General features: G+C 41.2%; 4 protein-coding genes across 4 annotated transcripts in view; all 4 read left to right on the top strand.

Annotated features, from left to right (window-relative positions):
* The window catches only part of LOC306935667 (histamine N-methyltransferase-like), a 36,961-nt gene that overhangs the window by 107 nt on the left and 10,464 nt on the right, over nucleotides 1-26,390 (top strand). The gene's annotated exons all lie outside the window — the stretch shown is intronic.
* Nucleotides 1,548-9,987, top strand: LOC306935542 (cofilin-2-like; the record flags this gene model as incomplete). The annotated part of the gene is made up of 2 exons (XM_079518643.1): nucleotides 1,548-1,958; nucleotides 9,889-9,987. The coding sequence occupies 2 exons, from the start codon at nucleotides 1,548-1,550 to the stop codon at nucleotides 9,985-9,987; spliced, it is 510 nt and encodes a 169-aa protein (XP_079374769.1).
* LOC306935543 (cofilin-2-like) lies at nucleotides 13,842-14,348 on the top strand (the record flags this gene model as incomplete). Its single annotated transcript, XM_079518644.1, has 1 exon — nucleotides 13,842-14,348. One exon carries the CDS (start codon nucleotides 13,842-13,844, stop codon nucleotides 14,346-14,348), a length of 507 nt encoding a protein of 168 aa, XP_079374770.1.
* Nucleotides 17,892-18,404, top strand: LOC306935544 (cofilin-2-like; the record flags this gene model as incomplete). The annotated part of the gene is made up of 1 exon (XM_079518645.1): nucleotides 17,892-18,404. The coding sequence occupies one exon, from the start codon at nucleotides 17,892-17,894 to the stop codon at nucleotides 18,402-18,404; it is 513 nt and encodes a 170-aa protein (XP_079374771.1).

Raw genomic sequence — 26,390 nt, forward strand, 5'->3', positions numbered from 1 at the left:
AAGTTCACTCGCCCATCATCAATGAATTGTTGCTTTTCACGTTTTGTGCAGAAGAGCTACAAAACTGAGATGTGTTCATTTCATGAGCTTATGTTAGCTTACTAGTGTGTGTACACATAAGAAGTCTAGCATTTGAAACAGACTTATAGCATGTCATGTAGACAGCACAATAATTGCATTGTATGTAGTCATAGCACTTCATAGGACATATGTATAGCATAGTATAGCATATATAGTTTATAGTGTCATTATATAGATATGTTCTAGTTACGTTCTTAGCTTACGCATGTTTCATGATAAATGCATTTTTATATATGTGATGTATTCCCATGCTTTTTTGTTCTTGCTTAATGTAAATCGCTCTGGATTAAGAGCGTCTGCTAAATGCCTAAATTATACATTCAGTTCACAAAAGTCATTCATCAAGGTTCTAATCTAAACCAATAATACCGTAATAAAATAGTTGGAGTTCAGCCACAAACTAACAGGTGACCAGCTCAGTGACCTTGTGTTTAGAGTGTCCGCCCTGAGACTGGAAGGTTGGAGTTCGATCCCCAGCCAGGTCACTGCCCACCCGCTTAATTGGCACTCACTGTGTCGCACTGCAGTGCAACATACTAGCATCATGTCCAGGGGGTGTACTTGTATATCATGTCCCCCTAGGGGTGTACTTGTACATCAAGCTGCCTCACGCTACAGAAACAGGAGATAGGCTTCTGCCCTATGGGCCTCGTGGCTCGGCAAGGCTTACTTAACAGGTGGAGTTGAATGGTGACAAATCAACAAACAGCTTGGTGTGAGTTTAAAGTTTCACTGCACTTGATGGGTTTGAATAAAAAGTCGAAAATGCGTGAATCCGTCTGCCCGGCTGATCGGAAAGGTGCAGTTGTGTGTCTAATAAAGTAGCCTCGGAGACAGGAGGTGTCTTGTTTTCAAACTAATAAAGTGACTGGTGAGTGATATATATTCACAATATTTGCCTATACTGGCAGCATGCAGAACAAGATGTCTGGCCCTGATCAGCCCAGTAGAAGATTAGCTGCGCAGTGCGCACACTCTTTTAGACTCCTTGCCCCCTATCCAGGGATAGGTGCTAGCTAGTAGCTACACCTTAAAAAATCACACTCATGTGAAGTGAGCAGCACCTTTTATCATGATGACCATGTATGATGATGAAGTCATCAAGTGTCATCAAAGTTCCATAAAAGGTCCATAGACTTTTGGCACCCACTATACGTCATTGTGTACTGTGGCACCCACTATGTCGTAGTAAATGTATTTTTGCCATTGACTTGGCCTGAAAGTTTGTATGTAATAAATGATTCCTTAAAAGGTCCATAGACCTGGCTGCCACATGACGTCATGGGGGTCACACACGCTCAAAGAAACAGTATGTTTGATTTTAGCTACAATTGCTATCGTGATGTCGTCATAATACACTGGCCAATCAGCACGCAGCTGTGATGGACCAACCTGGCATATAAATAAAGAGTCATCGCGGGCTCATTCATTAACGACGAGAATACAGCCAATACATACGGGTAGCAATGGCCTCTGGCATCAAAGTTGCTGACTCGGTTCTTGATGTTTTTAACCACATGAAAGTGCGTAAGGCGCAGGAGAACAAGGAAGAGAAGAAGAGGAGGAAGAAGGTTGTCATGTTCTGCCTGAGCGAGGACAAACAGAACATTATCCTCGACCACGGCAAAGAGATCCTGCTGGGCGACATCGGAACCACCGTCCACGACGCCTACCAGCATTTCGTAGAGATGCTGCCCGCAAATGACTGCCGTTACGCTCTGTACGACGCCTTCTATGACACCAAGGACACAAAGAAAGAAGAGCTGGTCTTCATCTTCTGGGCTCCAGATAGTGCTCCCCTGAAGAGTAAGATGATTTACGCGAGCTCAGTGGACACCGTCAGGAAGAGATTCGTAGGTCTAAAGCATAAGTGGCAGGTCAATTGTTTGGAGGATGTCAAAGATCGCCGTAATCTTGCTGAAAAGCTTGGCACAGAGGTTGTCTCTCTAGAAGGATGGCCTATAAATTAAAAAATCCAGCCAATCGAGACCTACCAGATTTCATCTGTTCACTCCAGTTGTTGTAGTCGGAGGAAGGGCAGAGGCAGAACCAGGATCATGTATAGCACTTGTAGCACAGGTTGACCTCATGAAGTCCAAATCCACCTTGGAGCCGCCACGCTGTTCACACGTGGATCTTGAGATCGAAACGATTGTTTTTTTGTATGTGGCAGGGTCTGATACAATGTGCTGCAAGTAAGCAAAACATGAAATTGTGTAAATCAAGGAAATAGGTTGTTTTATTATTTTTGTTTAAATAGAACAGCAGTTTTAGAATCACAAAGCAGGGAAGCAGAAGTACTTCCATCTTCTTTTTCCACATGTATGACATATTTTTTTAAATATGGAATGCCGGTCCTATAGGTCTTCTTCCCAGATCTAGATGGGTTTGCCTGGAAATTCTCCCTGGGGAGAGGAACAAATACTGACCATCAGATGGATAACTTTCCCTTCTGGCTCAGCTCTCTTTTTATCACGCACGGTCAACGCAATACTGCTCCAGATCTCCAGTTGATCTCATGCTCCATTCTCCCCCCTCACCTGAGAACAAGACCCTGAGCTACGAGCACCCTCACTCGAGGGTGAGCGAGTGTGTGGACTCATTCCCTACCAGGAGTGTGCTTTCCTACTGAAAGTCTAGATCAACTGGGCTTTTGCCCTTCTGTCTGTGGAGGTTTCTGTCCTTCCTGAACCCGCCTTAAGACACCCGTTTGACAACCACCCCAGTCAAACCCGTCACTGTCCCACAAGCGGGTGCACGGCTGGATTTAAAGATGCTTGCTGATCCTCATCACAGCTGCTTGACACTCATCTGTAAACTGACCCAGTTAGTGCTGAAGGATGAAAGAATGAAAATGATGCCATCAGGAGGGTGTACTACAATACATCAACCTGTGACAAAGCAGGGATCCATTCCTCAGCCTATACCAAAACGTAACCGTGGACATATGAGGTTTCCACCCGTCAGCGACGACATAGCACAGGGCTATACTTGGACCCAACATGGCAAGCACATGGCGGTGAGCCTGCCCCCCAGACCAACTCCTATAGACCAATCTGTGTACGTTTTTCATCCGTTCACGTTTTGTTGCTTTTTGTCTGTATTGTGCTAAATTCACTTCCTTTTTTGGACTTTCAGATGCAAGGGATTGTGGGGCTTTGTGGATATATTTACTGTCATGTTTCTGGTTGCCCTGCTAATTTTCAAGGGGGGGTTTTCACTGTATAATTTTTTTTGGCCAAATTCTTATAATTGGATTGCCTAAATGGTTAGCTTTAATCAAACAATGTTCATGCATATTCCTCACTGACCTCCACTGCAACTTTCATGTAATTTGGACCCGAGTCTTAGAGGCAACATTTTACAGCGTGTCCACTGACCAGAATAGATCACATCTTGTCAGCAAGTTTCTCATTTCTAGAACAAATGGGGCTTAGCCTTAGTTTTGAGTGCTTACTGTAGCGCCCCCTGCCAATCAATGCATTTTTTTGTTGAACAGGTTATGCGACATCTATGCGACATTTCGGTGGGCCGAAATGGACTATAAAGGTTACATATATGAACAAGTTATTGGACAAAATTACGGAGAACCAGCAGATACAATCGGTTTCCCTGCTAAACAGTGGAAAAATGATAACAAGTATAGGATGAATGATAGATTGATTGTAAACAGCATTCCATTGTGGTCCTCTGTATTCATAGCATACACAAATTAACACAATAGTTTAGTTTAGTTTAGTTTATTCGCACGATAAAAACAGTGCAAAAAAGGGTAACATCAATAAAAGAGAAATATGTGCAGGTGAGAAAAGAAACCCATGGACGGCTTATATGCGGTTCTCACCAAAGATAATATACAAATAGTAAATAGACTAGTAAGTAATCAAACATAGGTATGAAAAACGACAAAAACAAATAATAATACACGTCATCAACAAATAGCTACAAATGGTATGTACAAAGGAGATGGGGGAAATTACATTTACCTCCCTTTGTGGTCTCCTGAAGTTATTTCATAGCGATCTTGAAAAACGTGCAGTGATTCACATCCTTTATTGAATGGTGTCAGGGCACCAGTACTTGAGTACATGCACTGTTGGGTGTTCAACCTCTATTCAATACCTTTACTAGTAAGTAAGTACTCCACTACAATTATTTGAAAACTTTAGTTATAGTCACTTTGTAGATTTTGATTATCATTACAAAATGCGCATCGACCACTTTACTTTTGCACTTTTACTCAAGTAAATGTTCAATACCGGACTTTTACTTAACTGAGTATTTCTAGATTGTGGCATTGGTACCTTTACTTAAAGAAATAAAAATATCAGTACTTTTCCCACCACTGTATGACAGTATTGCCGGCACTCTTTGACTATCTCAAATACAAATCCCAGTTGTATGCTTATCTTAGTTATCTATAGGACAGCTAGGACACAATATTATGCTATAGCCTAGGCCTATTCTTTTGCTGTTATCAGTGATGTAATGGCGCCCTCTTGAGGTCGGCCTCAGCAACAGTCACGTACTAGAAAAGGGCTCTTCAAAGTTTTTTTCAGGCCGATGACCTCCTTGGCTTTACTTTGTAAACTTGTAACCTTTTGCTCTGTACCTGGTCTGCCCTTTTCTCCCTCTACTACACCAAAGCTCTGTGCCTGTCTAGTGTCTACAAGCTCACAACGCGTCTGTTCCCCCTAGAATAGAGATGCGAGTGTTCAGGTGGTTAATGTAAAAAATATAAAAAAATAAAGTCCATATCACACAAAGGCTGTGGTATCTCTGAGGACTCCCTAGGGGTCCCGGACCCCCTGTTGAAGTCTAGAATAGACGGACATGGTATGGTCTCTTCGAGAATGCTTTTAAAAACATGCACTTATTACAGGACCCCTCAACATTGATTGTTTACAGACATTTACTGTAGGTGGAGCCATTGAAAATGATATTCCTAGTTACTGACTATTGACTAACCATATATGAACTTTGGAATCACTGTTTTTGTTTAAGCCAGTAGTTCTCAAAGTAGGATCCGGGGACCTCCATGGGTCCTTGGTGTGTTCCAGGGGGTCCCCAGCAAAATGTTTGACTACACATCATCATTTGAAAGTAGCAACTATACGAGTGTTAATCTGTACATCTTCTGTACATCTTGTACATCTGCCATTTTATAACATAAAAAAATGGGCTATCCACAAACTTACATCACATTGCATTGTGACGTGTTGTAAGCTTGTAGATAGCCTATTTTTTGGTTATTCGTTATTTCAAGATTAAACCATATCTGAAGTGGTCGAACTAGCAATAGAATTTAGAATAGCTAGTTAAAGCCTCAATCTGTCATTTCTTCAACAGTTTGGTTGTGTTTAAAACGATGAATACATAATTCTACATTGTTTATGAAACAGCTGCTTTCATGCTGTTACACAAATTGACTTTGAAACTCAACACGTCGCATTCTCAGAACTTGGCAACAGCACATCAGTGTGAAGTCATTCACACTGATGAAGATAGGCTCCCAGAAAAGCTGACAATACTTCCAGTATCCTTGATGTAGTGCAGCATCTGTTGATTCCTTCACAGATAATGAGCTCATAATTAGACCGAAGGAACAGCTAATTTACTATGAAAGATAGATATTCTAATGGATTTGTAGTTGAGTGCTGCTGAGTGATTCTGAAGAGTCTGAACTAAAAGTGGAGGGAAAAAAAGGATCCATGTCATTGAGAGAGCAATATCATCATGTTCATCAGCATGCAGATCATTTGCCATCAGCATGAGAACGCCACATTCAAGCACCCTGCGAATGAAACTACTTTTCCAGGGCTCCTTAACCCTAGAACACTAAACATAAATTGTGTTATACCATCACTAAACACGGCTATATTTTACCCAATGTAAAATATTCCATAAAAAATATGTTGCATCAAAAAGTACAGTAATACATGGCAACTTGAGGTACTGTGCTTTAATATTTCATCAAGACATCACAAAAATATATATACAAAAATCACACCCGTGTTAAGTGAGGGGCGCTTTTATCATCATACATCATAATACATCATCTCATTCCGGCCAATTAGAATTTGCGTCCTCACATTCGCCTTCAATGTTTGTGTTTACGCAATGTTTGTGTTTACACAAACACTCAAAGCTGGACATAGGAGGGGCTAGCGGCTAGCGCCCCTCAAAAATAGATTCACCCCGAACACCTGCCTGTAGAAAAAAACAGGGAAGTGGGCAGGGAAACAAACCTACCTTCTTTGATGTCACTGAGCATCATGAATGTACTGAAAGACCCACCCACCTCGGTCAAAGCAGTCAAAGCACTACTATATTCTTATAGTGATCATTGCTATCAAGTGTTTGTTCAGTAGCAGGGGTCTCCACGTCTCTCCAGATCTCTAATGAATAGAAAATACAAATGTATTTTGTATACAAATGTATTTTGTATACAAATGTATTTTGTATACAAATGTATTTTATCAGGTCTGTAACAAATCATCAGCCAATCGGGAGAAAGAACCCATTTATCAGCTTCAATTGTGTTCCAATTTTCCAATTTTGCCCTCTGTATCCAACCTCTTGACTGCATCTGCCCTCAAATACCCTCAAATTACATACAGATGGTATCTTCTTCCTTTGTATTTTTACGCTGTTGTGACAGTGGGAAAGTCACCAGATATGTTTATTGAACAAAATACAACCTACTAGAAACTTGCATTGTGGAACTTGTATTTATTTTACCAAAATCAAATCAAGTTAAATCAAATCAAAACACTAGAATGTCATTGAAACCAGTGGCATAATATCATATTCAAATAGTCTGCTCAGTGCTTTGACACAGGGATTATTGCTATAGCCTTCTCTGTTTAATAGGACTATGAATATACTACACTGTAATATTGCTATGTGCACTGCCACTTACATTATCATTCATATCTGCTAATATGTGATAGTCTCTCACTTGCACAATAAACCGTAACTCTACATCATCTGCTATATACAACCCACTCTTTCTACATCATTTTGTACACTTGTGATGTGAGAATATACTTAAGTTGTTATATTTGAGTATTCAAGTAAATCATACATGAGCAGCTGGCGGCCCGGGAGCCACATTCGGCCCCCACCTTCGCTGCCTGCAGGTTAATATCTGAATGATATATAGCTGTTGTTAAAATTCCAAACATGCAACCAAACCCGCTTTAATTATTTCAGTCTATATTATTAGCTTAATGACTAGTGTTACAATTTTATAGACTTTTTTTATGTCCAATGTATTTGTATTTAAGTTCATAAAGTTAACATAAGTGTAACTAAATGCATTGGAAATTAAATAAAAATGTTACTTTTCAGGATTCCAATGAAAAAATAGCAACAAAAAAATCAGGATTCCAATTCATAATAGGCTATAGCAAAAAATAGATCTACCATACCCTACCTATTTTTGCTACTTTTGTATGACATAGAATGACGAAGTAGAGAATTAATGTATGAATAGAGATTTCTGCCCGACAGTATATGCAATGTGGCCCTCTGGAGTGAGTGTGGAAATATTGTGGCCCTCCTCCCTATCATCAAAGTTGACTACCCCTGAAGTATGTGTGCATGGATAGATCTTTATGTGACTTCTAGACAAACATCAGAATGTGCTCTATCCCTCTGGGTGGTACCTTATGTAGTTATGTAACCGCTGGCTGATTGGCTGCTCCACCACCTCGTTATCCCCCGTCACCCCAGGGTGCTTCTGTTCTGGCAGAGCTGAGAGAACATCTCAAGGTCGATCTCATCACCTACAGGTATACCTGCAGAGTCTCCCCAGTTGGTTACCTCTGGGAAGTTTAGTTCTATTGGACCTTTCTTCTCCTGAACAACTCATCTATCCCCGTTGTTTAACTCACTCTTATGGCAAAAACTTAAAAAGTTAACAACACCTGGATCATTTTCAAATTAAGAAGACGGCCAAAAGTTTGCACATCATTTGCAATTTTCGTAAGCAATAATTCACCACAACCCTCACTTATCCCTGGAGACCTACCTTATACTGCCTTTCCATTCTTCAGATAATCCTACTGTATGTTTTGAATGAAATATTAACAAATAAACTCACCTCAACTTCAGTTCAGGGCAGAGTGAAGGATATATTGTCAGTTTTCATAGTATCTGTGCCACCCTATAGCCGAATAGGGTGCATAGCACATGGGTTCTCTGTAATGCCTGACAACGAGTCTCCGGTTCGATTCCCAGCTGCAGGCTGGACTATTTCACTTGCATGTCACTCCTATACTCTGTCAGAGACAAGAAACACAGATCATCCCTCATCATAAGCAGTTTTCTTTCTGATAGGCCTTATAAAGAAGACCTGTCTAAAACAGACTTCAATACAAGTATGATGCAGTCAGGTGACATTGACTGGTAGGGTTAAAGATGACCTTGGCAGCTGCACAGCATACAATCTGAACTAAAATGTAGTTCACTGTTCAACCAATGATCTGTATTTGGATAGAACGGGGAGTTCTCAACCTTTTCAGTCCGTGATCCCCCATGATAATCATATGTGAACTAGGGACGGCCCCAGCCTTACCAGCACTTTTGTCCGAATTGTAGGAGTTGAGGCATGACATTTTGTTTGACTCTGTTCCACAGATAATTATTGTGAAAAGAGCCAAAGTTTGACCATTTTATGTAATACTACTTTTGATGCAGAAATGGTGTGATCTTATTATTTATTTATTAAAACAGTATTTAAAGGAGCATTCAGTGATTCGGGAGATTTGGAAAACCACCCAGTCCGCCCCGGTAACAAAATGTGCACATGCACGCTCTACAGTGGGGGGAAGTGCAACAGGCCAACAGCATGTGCACCAAGGCCCGCCCCCACTCGATCATGATTGGAGGAAGGCCCCTCTCATCCTGACTGGATGAAGGCTTTGCCACCCAAAGCCCAAACTGAAACTAGGGTTTTTTGACCCCAGGGGCTCACTGGGGACAGGGAGGAACTCCTTATATGGTCAGCACACTCTATAGTAGGGAGAATTATCCAGAAAAAAAGAAAAAATAAGTGATATTTGAATTAAGTCAAATCACTGAATATACCTTTAAAAATCTTCACTTATCTTAAAAGTATTTAAATTGTCACTTGTGCAGATACCCTGTATATACACAGTTTTGTTTACCTTTGAGTGAGAAAACAATGTTACACATTCTGATTTATTCTTAGAATGCCTTCTATCCCCTTTTCTACATAATGACGTCATTGTGCAACAACATCACAAAGTCGTCATCACTACCATCTCCTTTATAATGAATTGTCAAGTACAGTTAAACTCATTTAACAAATTCGGCCTGTCGTTAATCACCTGCTAATTTATTTATCAAAGCTACAACACAGGAGGAGCAATGGCTACTGGAATCAGAGTGACAGATGACGTGATTGCAGTTTTCAATGATATGAAAGTCCGTAAGACTCAAGCCACGGACGAGGAGAAAAGAAATATAAAGAAGGCTGTGATGTTCTGCCTGAGCGATGACAATGAGACCATCATCATTGATGAAGGCAAAGAAATCCTGCTGGGAGACATAGGAACCAAAATCATGGACCCCTACCAGGAGTTTCTGGAGATGCTTCCCCAGGACGACTGCCGCTATGCGCTATATGATGCTGTCTACGAAACCACGCTGGGGAGGAAGGAAGAGCTCGTCTTCATCTTCTGGGGTCCAGAGAGTGCACCCCTGAAGAGTAAGATGATGTACGCCGCCTCAGTAGATGCAATTCAGAAGGAATTCACAGGTCTCAAGCATGTGTGGCAGGTCAACGGTTTGGAAGACATCAAAGATCGAAACACCCTTGCTGACAAGCTTGGCGGTTCAGATGTAGTCAGTCTGGAAGGAACCCCTATATGCCAATAAATCGAGTCCCAGGCTTCAATCGAGGCCTACTAGACACTTCTAGGTATAGAGGCTTCCCTCTATTACAGATAGGTTAGACTGCAGCTGAGGGATAATAAGTAGGGTGGCGAAAATCACTTCAGGATGTCCGGCAGTGGTCTGGTTAATGATATGGGTCACGAGATGACTTGGGGTTACTACCTAGCTGCTTGAAATGTACAGTATTTGTAACATTTCTACTTGTTTTGGTTAGAATGAAAGAGGCAGAGCCAGGATCTCCAGGATCATGTGTGGCACATCTGCGCAAGGAATATCGTGGGTGGGGCTAAAAGTGACCCTATCAAAATGCAAGTCTAATTTGAACTTGGTTCCTCGCAGATCACAAGGAGAATGGATAGTGACTGGCTGAAACACTAGGCAACCACACAACTTTTATTTGATATTTTTTATACTTTTTTAGATAGTGTAGTGAGACAGTGAAGAGGGGTACTCTGGTCGTCTGGTGACTCACAAGGACCAAGGTACCATCCAATATTATTTATTTGTTTTTATTTATGTATTTATTTAATTGGCATTATTGTTTATTTCGGTATAGGAAAGGCAGTGAGATAGGAACTCACAAGGCCCATCCAATAGTTTGATTTCTTCATTTATTTACGGCATTATGTTTTTGGCATTGGCATTATACTTTATTTGGATAGGAAAGTGTAGGAAACAAAGGGCAGGTGAGAGGGAAGTGACACCCATGGGTTCCTCTCTCACTGCACTCTGAAGATATTTGGGTGATATTGGATCCAATAGTTTTTGTTTGTTTTTTGTTTTTTGGCAGTATTCTTTATTTAGAGAGGGAATGGCAACAAGACAGGAAACCAGGGGTTGTGAGAGAGGACAGGCCCTCAGTTCATAAGTGACTCAGAAGGAACACCTTGGCAGAATAGTTAGTTTTTTAAACGTTTTTTGTTTTGATGGAATGCTTTGGCATTTAGATATGATATATTTAGATATGATGAAAGGGCAGGGCAGTGAGAGGGGAAGACATCGGTAGTCTGATTTAAACGCATATGGACAGACATGCCCTCCAATGTTATTTTTATTTATTATTTATTTATTGTATTTAGAGGTGTAGAGACAGATCCGATGGCAGAGGTGGGGACACTAGTGAAAGGAGAATTATTTCATATGTAGACGAGCAAATCGGCTATTTTGGCCAGAATGAGATGATGTATGATTATAAGAGCGCCCCTCACTTCACACGGGTGTGATTTTTTTCAATTATCATGATATGCATTTAGTAAATGATATGGTCCCATTCATTTGAAAAAGTATGATAATATAGGGTATGTTTCTAGGGCTTATTGGTTCTATCAAGGGAAGACCCGCCATCGCTGCGGTTTCAGCCAATAGCAGTTGTTTCCGGTTGCTTTTTGGGACCGTAAATTCCAAAGTTGTGCTATGCAGCCTTCACCTAGATATCAAGGCTGCCTGGAAATGGCTGTTTTCATACGTGTGTCATATGTCTGTAGGCTACTACAATACTGCAGGTCAGGAGCCCTCACTCCATCTGGATGTGTTTAATTAAGCAATATTACACGAGAGGGTGTGGGTTAACGTGATTATTGCCACGACAGGGATGCGGTGAGGAACGAGACGAAGTCGAGTTCCGCAAGCATCACTGAAGTGGCAATAATCACGTTAACCCACACCCTCGAGTGTAATATTGCAATTATACAACAGTTACCCTTAAAACTAAGAAAATCGCTGAAAGAATATATTTTTTTAATGACAGATGTAGTCACTACGACCACAAATGTCCCAAGAAACTAGCTAGCCTAGCCACCGAGTTTGCTAGCGCTCTGGGAGAACAGAGCAGCTGAATTCTTTGTTTTGATTAGGTGGTGAATGGTGCTGGTTTAACCCACGGCTAGAAGGCTGTTTCAACCAATCAGATTGCTTCCTCGAAACGACCTGTGGTATAATATGTAATATTTCTGATGTGATGTGTTGAGTATGTATTGAACAAAACAAAACATTGATATACAAATTGTATGCTTCATGTGTTAAAGTCGTGTTTTTGTTCCTTTAAAAAAATTGTTGAGAAAAAGAAAACCTTCAAAGAGAGAGTATGCTCTGTTTTTTGTTGTGCAGTGCAGCCGCTCCTATGTACAGCTTTGTGTGTACAGTATGTCCATCCGTTTGAACCCAGAAATGTCCGTCTGAGCATGGAATGTCCGTGACATCCTATTGTCCGTGACATCATGTTGTTGGCATCATCAGATGTCGTCATTGTGATGAAAGGCACCGCTCACTTCACACGAGTGTGATTTTTGTTTATATTTCTTTGGCATTGTACTTTAGATAGGAGATCGTGGTGAGACAGGAAAGAAACCGAAGGCAGTGTGATGGAAGACATGTGAAATGCAGGCCTGGCTTAATGCACAGGATTTAGAGGCTGCAGCCCTATCTGCAGGGCACCAAGCTCGGACAGGGGGCACCAATCACCTGGCCCACGTAAACATGTGCAATGAGCAACGAGCCTGGTCGTATAGCCCAGGGCACAAGGGATAATCCGGCCCTGTTGAGATTTGACAGTCAGTGCAAGAAATGACTGATCCACTACCAGACCAATAGTTCATTTTTTTTTACTTTTACTTTATTATTGGTATTTCACACTTTATATAGAGAGTGTAACGAGTGCAGTGAGAGGAACTAGTTTAGAGTTAGGCACCTCATCCAGAGAGAATGAGAGAATCTGAAGGCATAGAGAGTCAGATTCAAACTTGGGCCCTCACGAGTCTGGTCAGGAGTATGGTCAGTGCAGCACTGACTAACAAAAAAATATTTTTTTGACTTTCAACCTTCCCCCGACTTTGTTGCTAAATAATAAAATATAATTTGTGAGCATCCGCTGGTCATGTTGACCTCAGCATCATACATTACTAAATTATTGTCTGTAAATTTTTAGTGTGAAATTTCACCCAAATATGGACTTTTATCTAATTTGGGGATATGTAATGTTGAACAAATGGCCAGAAAACCCAACACAATTAATTGTTTGGTTTTCAACCTTTTTCATATCAAGGCCCATTATCTATTCTGCATAATTTGGGCCACAGACCACCATTTGATGACATTTATCCTAATTTTTTGTTATTGTTACATTAGAGTTAGTCCACAATTCAATGCAAACAGGCAAACATTTCTCAAAATACCAATTCTTCTACATTCTCTGTTTGTGTAGACTTCTTGTAAATTAATGCAGATGTTTAACAAAAATGTAACTCTTGAGAGCGTGAAATTTAACCAAATGGGTCCATTTGGTTTCATTTTACGCTCTCAAGAGTCAAGATCTATGGGTCCATTTGGTTATACCAACTCTCCATTTCCCTGTAACCCCCTCAAGTACCACTGGTGGTCCACGGAAAGAGTACTGGGAGCACTTTTGATCACCTTTGATGCCATGCTTTAGTTTCAACTGACAGTTTGTTGTCAGGAATTTAGCCCAAATTGGATAAAGAACGCAGCAGCCCAAGAGTGGCTCAAAATTTAAATCAGGTGCAGGTGGAGGAGCATGACATATGGGACTCAAACGTGAATGAAATCATGATTCATTATATCCGTAAGGGCTTGCCTATGTCATCACGCAGGATGTTTGCGTTTGAGGAAGTGATTGAAATTCAACTTCTAGGGACCTTTGACATACTCAAAAATAGTGTATCTAAAAGTATGAACATATATTTTCCATTTCATAATTTCCATGAATGTCTTATACATTTGACCTCTGCTACCATAGCAACCATGACATGGTGACATGTATATAAATAAACGCATAACACATAACAGCCTCATTCAGTAACCGGCAGTAATTGTTAATAACCATGGCATCCGGAATCAAAGTGGCAGATGAGGTACGTGTTGTGTTCAACAACATGAAAATCCGTAAGGCTCATTCTGCCGAGGACAAGAATAAGAGAAAGAAAGCTGTGATGTTCTGCATGAGCAAGGACAAGAGGAAGATTGTCCTTGAGGATGGAAATGAGATGCTGTTGGGAGACATAGGAACCACCGTCCAGGATCCCTACCAGCACTTTGTAGACATGCTACCTGCAGATGAATGCCGCTACGCTCTGTATGATGCCACCTACGAGACCAAGGAGACAACCAAGGAAGAGCTAGTCTTCCTCTTCTGGGCACCAGATAGTGCGTCACCGTCATGTAAGACCATTTATGCCAGCTCATTAGATGCCATTAAGAAGGAATTCTCAGGTCTCAAGCATAAGTGGCAGGTTAACGGTTTGGAAGACATCAAAGATCGGCGCAGCCTTGCTGAAAAGCTTGGCGGTGCCGAGGTAGTCTCTCTGGAAGGTTGCCCTATTGGGGGATAAATCTAGCCCCGGGGTTCAATCGAGGGGTGCCAGACATCAAACATCTGAGCGGTTCAGCTGTTCATTCCAATTTGCCAGGCCCAGGCTACAAGCAGAACCATTTGTAGCACTTTGGCACATCGTCTTGGGTCTCCAGGGCTAAAGTGACTGCTCCTAATTCCACGTCCTTCCAGTTCATAAGTCGAATATGAACAAAACACGAGGAAAACGAAATAAATGCAATTGATGAAAGAAGAATTAAGTCTTCAAAACTAAACACATGTATGAAGTTTCTCCCTTCAGAGCCGAAGATTTAGGAGGAACAGCACAAGTTTATTCTCATCATGGGTGTGGAACCAAATGGCAGAGAGCTCTGTCAGTCCCTCACAAAGAGCATACAGATGCACCCAATTGTTATTTTTTAATTTTATTTTTCAGCATTTTGAAGCAGCCTAAAATGGGTTTGTTTGTTTTTTTTGGCATAGACATGCGGGACATGACGAGTTTTATGGTCAGTCCAATCATTCATTCATTTGTTTGTTCATTCATACGTTTATTTTATTTGTCTGTCTAGTATTTTTATTTGTTTAATTATTTTGTTTGTTATTTAATCGTTTTGGCATTTTATGCTTTATTTTGAAAGGATAGTGTAGCAACACAGGATTAAGATGGGAGATGTGAATCCAATAGTCAGGTGTAATTGTAATAGAAAGAATCACACCCGTGTGAACTGAGTGGTGCAGTGACGTCACACACTAACCATAGCAACCATGCTCACCTGTACGTGGGGCCACGTACAGGTACACACATACATAGATACATAGATACAGACAAAGCTGGTTATTGGAGTGGTTTGCACCACTCAAAAAAAGAAAGACATGGAGGGAAGACTCAGTCCAGTACCACGGGGTGAAACGATAAAGGATTTGAACTAGCTGAGCCACCACGCACCCCATACAATGATTTATTTGTTTGTTTATTTGTTTAAACTATCATTTTATGCTTTATTTAGATTTTAGATATTAGATGGGAAACAGGAAACTGTGGGCAGTGAGAGAGAGGAGACATTCAAGATGGGACTCTGTTTCAAACTTGCTTTCTCGCAACTCCCTTGTGAGCAAATCACTGAGCCAGCAGGCACCCCCATAGTTCTTTCTTTCTTTCTTTCTTTCTTTCTTGTGGGACTTACAAGACATGATGGGAGTTGAATTCAAACTTGTCATCAAGACACACAAGGTATTTGTTGTCAGTGATAATGATGATGATAATGATAATTAATTTAATTTTATAGCACCTTTCCAAATAAAGTTACAAAGTGCTTTACATACACCCGTGCACCCAACCATTAGTTTTTTTGTGTTTATTATTATTCCGACGTACCCTAACGGTTAGGGTACACACTAACCTAACGTTTGTCGGACAATTGGGCCCTCTGCTGAAACGTGAGCTCAGCCGCTAAGCTAAATGGCTAACCGGTTCAGCGATACCTGCACTATGCCCCAGCGTCCTCCCCAGCTACGGTAGGCCGGGTCAGGACCCAATACGTTGTTAGTGAGCGCTCCTTTTATTTATTTTGTCAGCATTCATTTCACATGACAAACGTTTTTTTGATTATAAAGCATTTAAAGTGTTTATTTTTGGACCATTTTTTATTTCAACTTCAACAATTGCCATTCTATTAGCTTTGTGTGTTGTCTTTAGACAACACACAAAGCTAATAGAATGGCAATTGTTGAAGTTGAAATACAATACAATTAAGCAAGCGGAATATCTACATAGTATTTAAAAATCACACCCGTGTGAAGTGAGGGGCACTCTTATCATCGTACATCATCATGCATCATCTAATACTGGCCAATCAGAATGCATGTTGCCTGTGATTGGTTAGCTGATTTGTTCGTTTACATATGACGTACATTTTCCCTTCAATGTCAACAGCATTTCATGTTTTGATGTTTAATTTACATCATATTTAGAGGACATTTGACCTGATTTCTCCGTTCATTGTCAATGGCAGATCTTGAGACGTGTGGGGACAAAAGCTGTTTATAGGAGGGGCTAGCGCCCCTCAAAAATCACACCCATGTGAAGTGAGGGGCAATCTTATCATTGTATCATCATACATCATCTCATACGACACTTCAGTCCCTGAGAAGGCCATGTCTTGATAAGAAAGGGATGTTGAGTCAAAAACCTTTAATACATTTTTCACTTCCCCACTGGTATCATAATCTAGGATGGTGTGTAGGATGGGTGACAAATTCCAAATGTACTTTGTCAATGAATTTACTAGCTTTCTCTCTCCATTCTGTCATAAACTATAGTAAAACCAAACCAAAACAGGGCGGCGGTGGGTCAGGGGGTAGAGTGGCTGGATGGTAACTGCAAGGTTCCAGTTCGAACCCGGGCTCCCCCAGAGTTGGTGTCGAAGTGTCCTTGCACTATATATTTCTAAAACTATGAAACATTTCAAAGATTTATTTTCAGGCAAACATGTCCACTGTAAGATGAACCTAAATATGTTTGAATGGGGTTTCTAGGTGTAAGTATGTAGGACAAGTAGCATGCCAAAGTTTGTGTAATTGCCATTGAGAATGCATTGGGCGTTTAAGTTAAATAACTCCATTTCAGGCAAACATGTCCACCATAAGATGAACCTAAATAGGTTTGAATAGGGTTTCTAGGTGTAAGTATGTAGGACTAGTAGCATGCCAAAGTTTGTGCTATTGCCATTGAGAATGCATTGGGCGTTTAAGTTAAATAACTCAGAAACTACAAATCATTTCAAAGTAAAAAGTTCCAGCATGTGTCTCCACAGTAAGCTGAATTATAAAAAGTGTGAATGGAGTTTCTAGGTGAAAGTGCTTTTTTGACGTGCCAATATCTGCCATTGAGCCCCATTGTGAATTTCTCAAAGATTTCTTTTCAGGCAAACACCGTAAGATTAACCTAAATAGGTTTGAATGGGGTTTCTAGGTGTAAGTATGTAGGACTAGTAGCATGGCAAAGTTTGTGCTATTGCCATTGAGAATCCATTGGGCGTTTAAGTTAAATACGGGGGGGGGGACATATTTTGACAGCAGAAACTGCCTGTCATAATTTCTCATCTTTTCCCTATTCCAAAGCCCCCCCAGGTACATTATATATTTAAACTATTTTCACTTTCATTTACACTTATTTTTTCAGCGGGTAGATCTTGTTGAGCTGGTCATTTTGAAAGTAGATCTCACGTCATAAATGTGTGGGCACCCCTGATCTACAACAACGCTTAACACAACTACTTCCTGGACCTGGTAATGGCACTTCAAAATTCGAAATTTGGAGTATATTAGTCAATGTAGGTTTTATTTAGAAGTTAATCTACTGGGCGGAAGAAGTCCACAGATCTATGGTCTGTCTCTGTATAGCCTATGTTCGTTCATGTGTTTGATTACTGCTACCATAGCAACTGTGACATCGTCAAAATACTATGTCCAATATTATATATAAATAGGGATATAATATAATCATCACTTAATTTAACTTTTCAATCACACACATAAGCACCAATTTACAGCGATAGCAATGGCTTCCGGAATCAAGGTGTCGGATGAAGTAATTGAAATCTTCAATGACATGAAGGTTCATAAGGCTGGGGCCACTGAGGACGACAAGAAGAAGAGGAAGAAGGCTACGATGTTCTGCGTGAGCGAGGACAACGAGACCATTGTCCTTGACAGAGGCCAAGAGATCCTGCAGGGAGACGTAGGGACCACCGTCACGGACCCCTACCAGCGCTTTCTGGAGATGCTGCCTTTAGATGACTGCCGCTATGCACTGTACGATGTCACCTATGAAACCAAGGATTCCGCAAAGAAGGAAGACTTGGTCTTCATCTTCTGGGCTCCAGAGGGTGCGCCCCTGAAAAGTAAGATGATTTATGCTAGCTCAGTAGATGCCGTTAGGAGGATATTCACAGGTCTTAAACATGAGTGGCAGATCAATTGTTTGGAAGACATCGAGGATCGGCATACCCTAGCTGAAAAGCTTGGCGGAGATGAGGTAATAAGTCTGGAAGGAATCCCTTTAAGTCATTAAATCAAGCTCCAGGCTTTAATCGAGACCCACATACTGATGGGTTCTGCTGTTCATTCCAATTTGGTATAGATGGATGGAAAGGCAGAGGCAGCATCATGATAATTGGATGATAATGAGCAATGAAGACTTTAAGGTTAAAAAATAAAAAACTTTAAAACGAATACTTTAAATATACTCTCTGTAGAGCAGATGATCAAGGAGGAAGATACGTGTGAGAGAATCAGAGTATTCGTATCCTCATCATCCAACAAGATTTGTCCGCTCGGTTAGTCAACTTAGACTGTGTTTTTTATTTTATTTTGTTGCTTATATTGGACTTTTAAAGTTGTTCAGCATCGACATTGGTTATACTGTATATGGCCGTAGAACAGTTGCTTATAGGATGTTAGGTTGACGGGTTTCAGACAGGGACGAATAGTTTTCATAATCCTCATGGGGGCCCATGAGTGCCGTGCTACGAGCTTGTAGGTCTGCTATTTCCTACCTGGCAGGTTAAGCACCCAGATTAGCATTTCAATGCCCGATCTGCATGTTAAAGAGGACACGCAACGCGGTCCACCCCCCACCAAGGAGGAAAACAGACGTGTTAAGGTGTCAGACTTGGATGGTTAGAGCGGCGTGATTACATACAAAGTCAATGCAAGACGAGAATTGCGCGAACGGGCGCGACCTGATGCGGCAAAAAACGGGACGAACCGAGGCGAATATATATTCAGGTCCAATTCCTCATGGGGGCCGAGATCCCTGGTCCAATTCCTCATGGGGGCCCTGGCCCCCCGGCCCCCACAGACTCTACGTCACTGGTTTCAGATGTATTCATAGACGGCCAGCAAAGATGCACTGCGGTCAATGGAGCAGGTACAACAACAACCACAGTGGCAGCTGCAAGGACGAGCCACAGAGGAACATCAGGAAATATGAATGACCACAATGATCGCAAATGTCCAATCAATTAAAGAAGATTTAATGCAAACACTATTGGAGACATTGTAATCTCCGAGACATGGTTAAACCTTGACGAGATGCACCTGGAGACCCTGTAACAGAACACGTCTGTTTCATATGGATAGGACTGCATCAGAACACGTCTGTTTCATATGGATAGGACTGCATCAGAACACTTCTGTTTCATATGGATATGACTGCATCAGAACACTTCTGTTTCATATGGATAGGATGGAGGCGGAAACCAACAAATCCAGGGGCTGAGACTGGATTTCATTGGGAGATGATGTCCAGCCATGTGTTTTGGGCTTCAATGACAAGTCCTGGAGTAACAATAGGCGGTCAACTCTCCTCACCGTCCCGCCCTCTGGCTCCAACAGAGAAAGTGTATTTGGTCTCTCTTTTAGATGAGAGTTTAGTGACATACAGGAAATTGAGGGCATTGAGAGGGCAGACATGCCAAGACACGGGTGTCTGATTCAAACTCACAAAGAGCACCAGCCACCCCATCCGATAGATTTTCCACCTTTTATGTTTTTGTGGCATTTTATGCTTTATTCAAGAAGAGTATAGAGAGACAGAAGCAATAGCAGATAGAGTGTATAGGCCAGGACCTTTTTATCACCACCCTCTTAGAACCACTCCAAAATACATAATAAATTTTTTTCTCTTTTACTTTTGTATTTTTTGGACAACTATACCATACCCATGCCTGTGTAGGTCTTGCGTTGCAGTAGTCATGGGCCAGGGCCAGTGAAGCTGTGGGGTAGGAGTAAGAGTTTCTATAACATACAGTGAAATTGTTTTCATGATATTACATTTTTATTTTATTAATAGGACCCTCCCACCAAATTGGAAGCCAATTACATGTAAACAGTATGGGGTATCAAAATCCAGTTTGAAAAGGTTTTGTTCCAGGACCCATATATGATTTTCTTTGTTAGATTAGATTTAGCATTCTACTACTGAAGGTTAGGAGACAAGACAACTAGTCCATGCATATTATGAATTATACATTCTCTCATTGGGCTTCTTGCCAGTTAAAATTAGTGAAATTAAACTGTTCTTTATTTTTGCTTGTGACCCCCTGGAACTCACGGAACCCTGAAGGAACTCACGGACCCCTGAGGGTCCCATGATCCCACTTTGAGAACCACTGGTTTAGTTTGGCCTCTTAATATGTGGTTCCGATCAGGAATACAGTGCAGGCCCGGCCTAATGCACAGGCTTTAGGGGCTGTAAGACCATGGGACATACCTGCCAACGTTCCTGGTGGGGTTCAGGGGTGGTGTGGCTTGTGGGCTATGCCTGTATGCCAAACGCCTGGTAGATCTTGTAGATCAGCCAAAATGTATATACTGTAGGTTAATGTGTGTTTTGTAATAATAATGCAAATCTGCAAAGTAGCTAATAATTGTAATAGGCCGATTGCTTGGCTCCCGGTGGTGCTGCTCGCAGGGTTGTCGAGAACCACTCAGCCGATCAAATTCACACTCCACCCAGCATTCCCATGGTCCTCAGCAATACACCCGCCGTTTTTCAGATGAACAGTTCTTGGGATAGGATATGCGAAGGACGGACAGACAGACAGACAGACAGACAAGCAGGCAGGCAGACATGGTTCAGTTAAGAATCACTGGGTGCAAGGTCATTTCAGCACATAGCCTATTGCATACGGTATCCGAGTACAGCATCTGATTGTAGAATAGATGCTCCTAGAATAGATTATAGTGCAGTCAGAGTAACATTGCTAACATCAATCGCTAAGTATATCGATCAATTGGCTACTGTAGCTACATTGCTTAACATCAACTTCATAAAAAGCAAAAGGTTAAAGCCTCAATCTTATTTCTAGATCATTTAGCCTATAATTTATTTTTTATGTACCTCTATCAACATTGTGATTTTAATATCATGTTGTAAAAACAACATGGCAGATTTATAAATTATGCCATAACATAGGCCTACGCATGGCAACCACTGTAAATTATCATAAGAATTTGTCAGAATTTTGAGAGAGGAACATGGCCCCTTGAGATGCAGCTAGCATAAGTAAAACATTACATACAGTACATCTCCCAACTTCACACCCCCAGCCCTCAACTCATTTTAAACCCGTTTGAAGTTTGTGGCGCTCTTATCATCTATTGCGTCATATCGTTAATGGGAATTTAATCTTTGTGTAGGACCAAAATAGCCAATTTGCTCGTCTACATATGACTTAATTCTCCATTAATTGTCAAATTTTATCTTTGTCGGACAAAAATACCGATTTGCTCAGACACATATGACGTAAGTCTGAAAAAGAATGGAGAAAACAGTACTATGATGGTTGTTTCGAGATGTGAATACAGGGAAGTCCTGTAATGTGCACAACACTGTTTGTGCAGTAGCCTATAGTGAAGCTATAGCACCACCTTGAGGTGAGCCTCAGTAATTGACACATTCAATGTCAATTATTCACATCACACACACACACACACACACAATTCAATTCAATTCAATTCAAAGGGCTTTATTGGCATGAGAAAACATACGTTTACATTGCCAAAGCAGAAAGCACAATACAACAATACATCAATACAATCAAAACAAAAAATATGTACATTTGAACGTCAGAATCTTCAATAGATCAATTTCTATATTGTACCAAGATCGCTGGATGCAGGTATAGTGCAGGAATCTAAACAATGATTAGTCTTTAGGGTGGTTGTGTTCCGTTTGATATCCTTCTCCTATCACAGCAACTCACAAATCTTGCTGCTGTGTTTGCACATTGTTGTACTTCGCCCAGCAGATATGGGAGTTTTTTGTCATTGGTCATGTTTTCAAAATCTCCGTGTGTGGTTGTACCAAGACATCAGAGACACACACGTCTCTGATGTCTTGGTACAATGGACAGATGGTTAGGAAGTGTAGCTCGGTTTCCACTTCATTTTGTGTGCAGTGGGTGCATAGTCTGTCTTCTCTCGGGATACAGGTCTGCCTATGACGACCTTTCTCGATCGCAAGACTGTGCTCACTGAGTCTGTACCTAGTTAGGATTTTTCTTTGTTTTGGGTCGGTCACGGTGCTCAGGTATTCTGCCACTGCGTATTCTCTGTTTAGGGCCAGATAGCATTCTAGTTTACTCTGCTTTTGTGTTGCTTCTTTCCAATGTGTCAGGTAGTTTTCCTTTTGCTGTTTTATAATTTGGTTTAGTCCAATGGGTTTTCTATCTCGTGGCTCTGTTTGTGTTTGTGCCCGGAGTTCCAGGGCCAGCTGGCTGAGGGGGCATCTCTCTAGAGTTTCGCTGTGAGTGCCTTTTTATGGAGTGCATCTAGGTCGCTTTCTTTTAGGTGGTTGTAGAACTTAAGTGCTCTCTTTTTTATTTTGATTATGAGTGGGTATCGTCCTAATTCTGCCCTGCATGCATTATTTGGTGTTTTTCGCTGGGTACGGAGAATGGATTTGCAGAATTCTGTGTGTAGGGTCTCGGTTTGGTGTTTATCCCATTTTTCAAGGTCATGGTTTGCTAATGGTCCCCAGATCTCACAACCATAGAGGGAAATTGGTTCTATCACAGAGTCCAGTATTTTAAGCCAGGTTTTTATTGGGATGTCTATTTTGATGTTTCTTTTGATAGCATAGAATGCCCTTCTTGCCTTGTCTCTCAGGTCCTTTACAGCTTGGTTGTAGTTCCCTGTGCTGCTGATGTTTAGGCCAAGGTAGGTATAGTTTTTTGTTTGTTCTAGTGGGATTGTATTTAGGAAAAATTGATGGTTTTGGTGGCTGGATCTTTTTTGAAATATCATGATTTTAGTCTTAGTTAGGTTCACTGTCATGGCCCATGTCTGGGAGAATTTGTGTAGGAGATCAAGTTGCTGCTGTAGTCCTTCCTTGGTTGGAGACAGCAGCAGCAGGTCATCTGCGAAAAGTAAGCATTTGATTTCTGTGTTTGCCAAGGGGATGCCTGGAGCTGTAGACTGTTCTAACGTTTTTGCTAATTCGTTGATATATATGTTGAAGAGTGTTGGACTCAGGCTGCATCCCTGTCTAACTCCTCGGCTTTGGGGGAAAAAGTCTGTGTGCTTTTCGCCTATTTTAACTGCGCATTTGTTGTTAGTGTACATTGATTTTATGATGTCATAGGTTTTCCCCCCAATGCCACTTTCCAATAGTTTGTACATCAGACCCTCATGCCAAATTGAATCGAATGCTTTTTTGAAGTCGACAAAGCATGAGAATAATTTGCTTTTGTTTTTGTTTATTTGGTTGTCAATTAGGGTGTTTAGAGTGTAAATGTGGTCTGTTGTGCGATATTTTGGTAGAAAGCCAATTTGTGATTTGCTCAGGACATTGCTTTCTGTGAGGAAGTTTAAAATTCTGTGGTTGAGGATCATGCAGAGGATCTTTCCGAGGTTGCTGTTTACACAGATCCCGCGGTAGTTATTTGGGTCATATTTGTCTCCACTTTTGTGGAGTGGCGTTATCAGCCCTTGGTTCCATGCGCTGGGGAAGATCCCAGAGCTGAGCACGATATTTAGGAGTTTTAGTATGGCCAGTTGGAATTTGAGGTCGGTGAATTTTATCATTTCATTTAGAATACCGTCTGCCCCACACACACACACACACACACACACACACACACACACACACACACACACCACACCACACACACACACCAGGTTTCATGTGGATAAAGTAAGGTATCTGTTCTAATTAATACTGTTACAAATTACAATGCAGTTTTGTGCAACTGTATAAACTGTGTTGAACAGCATTTCTGCCAGGAATGCTTCAAAGCACAAAAACCTTTTTGATGTATTGATTGTACTTACTTTATTGACGATTTTGTACTGTTACTTTTCAGGATTCACATTCAAAAGTAGCAGATCCACAAGCTCGCTTGATGCTTTTGTGTGACACTATCAAGTAGCTATAGGCTATAGGGTGTTAATTTACGGGGGGAAAAAAGAAGAAAGAAAACAAACCAATAATCAATAATCTACATTGTAGTTCGAGGTTCCTTGACCCTTGACCGTAGTGTATGCCAGACAGGCATCAGCCTTGTAAGGGCTGTTCCTCTGGTTACTGACTACCTAAACCACGTGATAAGGACTTTGGAATGTTACTGTCCTTGTTTAACACGGCATGTTTCTGCATGGGGTATAGACAATAACATGAGGTCAAAGCAAAAGCAAAGCAAAGTTACTATATTTACCCAGGGTAACTGGACTAAGCATCAGATACTTGTTTACAGCCAGGCCCTGCTCATAGAACATTTCATGGTAGTGGTTCAATGCCTTGCTCAAGGGCACTTCAGCGGTGGTAATTTTAACGTGCCGGGCCACCGCTGCCTCACCATGCGGTGGTGCGTGGCTCAGCTCAGTCAGTTTCCCAAGCTTTTTGCCCTCCGGAACCCAAACTAGTGAAAATAGCCAAATTAATCTACAAGCTTTTAGATCTGCTTTTAACTCGTTCTTGTAGATTGGGGTTCCAGTATAGTTTACTTCATTGATTCTCAGCCTTTTTAATTTCAGGGATGCTTGATGCTTTTCTTTTTTTATTATTATTATTCGAAGAATTAGAGAATAAAATGCCCTTTTTATAATTATAAAAAATGGCCATAAAAACATAACTTCTTTGAGGTCTAATAGAAATAGACTTGATATACTGTAGCTGTTGTCGGGCAGAAACCTCTTATCTCCATATTCTAACTTTTTGTGTTTTCGTGCTTGCAGATCTGCTGCTTTTGCAAAAAATGTATTTGAATTCTGAAATGTAGCCATTTTGTCCACCCGACAGAGACGATATAATTAGTTCTCGTTGACCGGGTTCCCCCCTTTTGTATGTCCCCACTACACTGTCACTGAAAATATCACATTTACTGTTGTCTACAAGCACACAACGGATCGTGTTGAGAGCTTGTAGATTATCTATCTATCTATCTATCTATCTATCTATCTATCTATCTATCTATAAATTGTTTTTATTTTTATTCTCCAAAATAGCGACGCTAAGGTAATTGTATCTGGCAAATGAGTAAGCTTACAAGTGAATGAGTATGCCTAAGTACACAACCACTGTGTACTTTTTTTTCCCCTTTGCTGTCGGGCAAAAAACCTCATATTTCCATATTTTTTAAAACTGGGTTAAAGTGTTAATACCAGCCAAAGGTACAAAATGCAGTTAGTGAGGCCGATTCTACAAATGCCTTCTAAATCCTATCAGTTTTCTGGAAAACATATTTTGTTATCTGTGGTGCTCAACATTTCTTCATGTCAAGGATCCCAAAAATGCATGTATTTGGCTGCCGACCCCAATCTAAAATATTTTATTCCAGGGAAAGCAAAAATAAGGCACCCCACTTCACACGAGTGTGATTTCTTTTTAAATAGCAGATCTACAAGCTCATAGCGTGTTTCATGATCATGAGAGGACGTTTTGTTACAGTCTTATTAATCTCTCAAGACTGTCAGCACCACTGCCCTAAACGTAATAATGTTGTTGGGGATAAACACAGAAGCACCCGTGAGGAAGTGGACTAAGAAAGGGGATGAGACCAGCAGAGTTATTGTTTTCTACACACACACAAATGGTGTCCCAGACTGCGGTCTTATTGACAAAGCATATGTTGCTGTCGGGTCGGGTGGAAACCGTGTATGTCCAAAACCCATTCACTTTCAGGAAATGGCAAAATAGTGTTCCAATGGATCCAGTGAAGTTATTGTCTCCACCAGGCCGAAGGCAAAAGCAAAGTTACTATATTTACCCAGGGTATCTGGGCTAAGCTCAAGAACTTGTTTCCAGCCAGGCCCTGCTCATAGAACATTTCATGGTAGCGGTTCAATGCCTTGCTCAAGGGCACTTCAGCGGTGGTAATTTTAACGTGTCGGACCGCTGATTCGAACTGGCGACCTTCCGGTATCAAGACCGCTCCGCAATCCGTTCGGCCACCGCTGCCATGGGGAGAGAGTATGTTTTGCACTCCGTCCGTGTGTGTGTGTGTCCGTGTGTGTGTCCGTCCTTCCGTCCGTCTGTTACCAGCTAATCTCCGGC

The sequence above is a fragment of the Electrona antarctica genome (genome assembly GCF_951216825.1).
Source record: "Electrona antarctica genome assembly, chromosome: 13".
Classification (NCBI taxonomy): domain Eukaryota; kingdom Metazoa; phylum Chordata; class Actinopteri; order Myctophiformes; family Myctophidae; genus Electrona; species Electrona antarctica.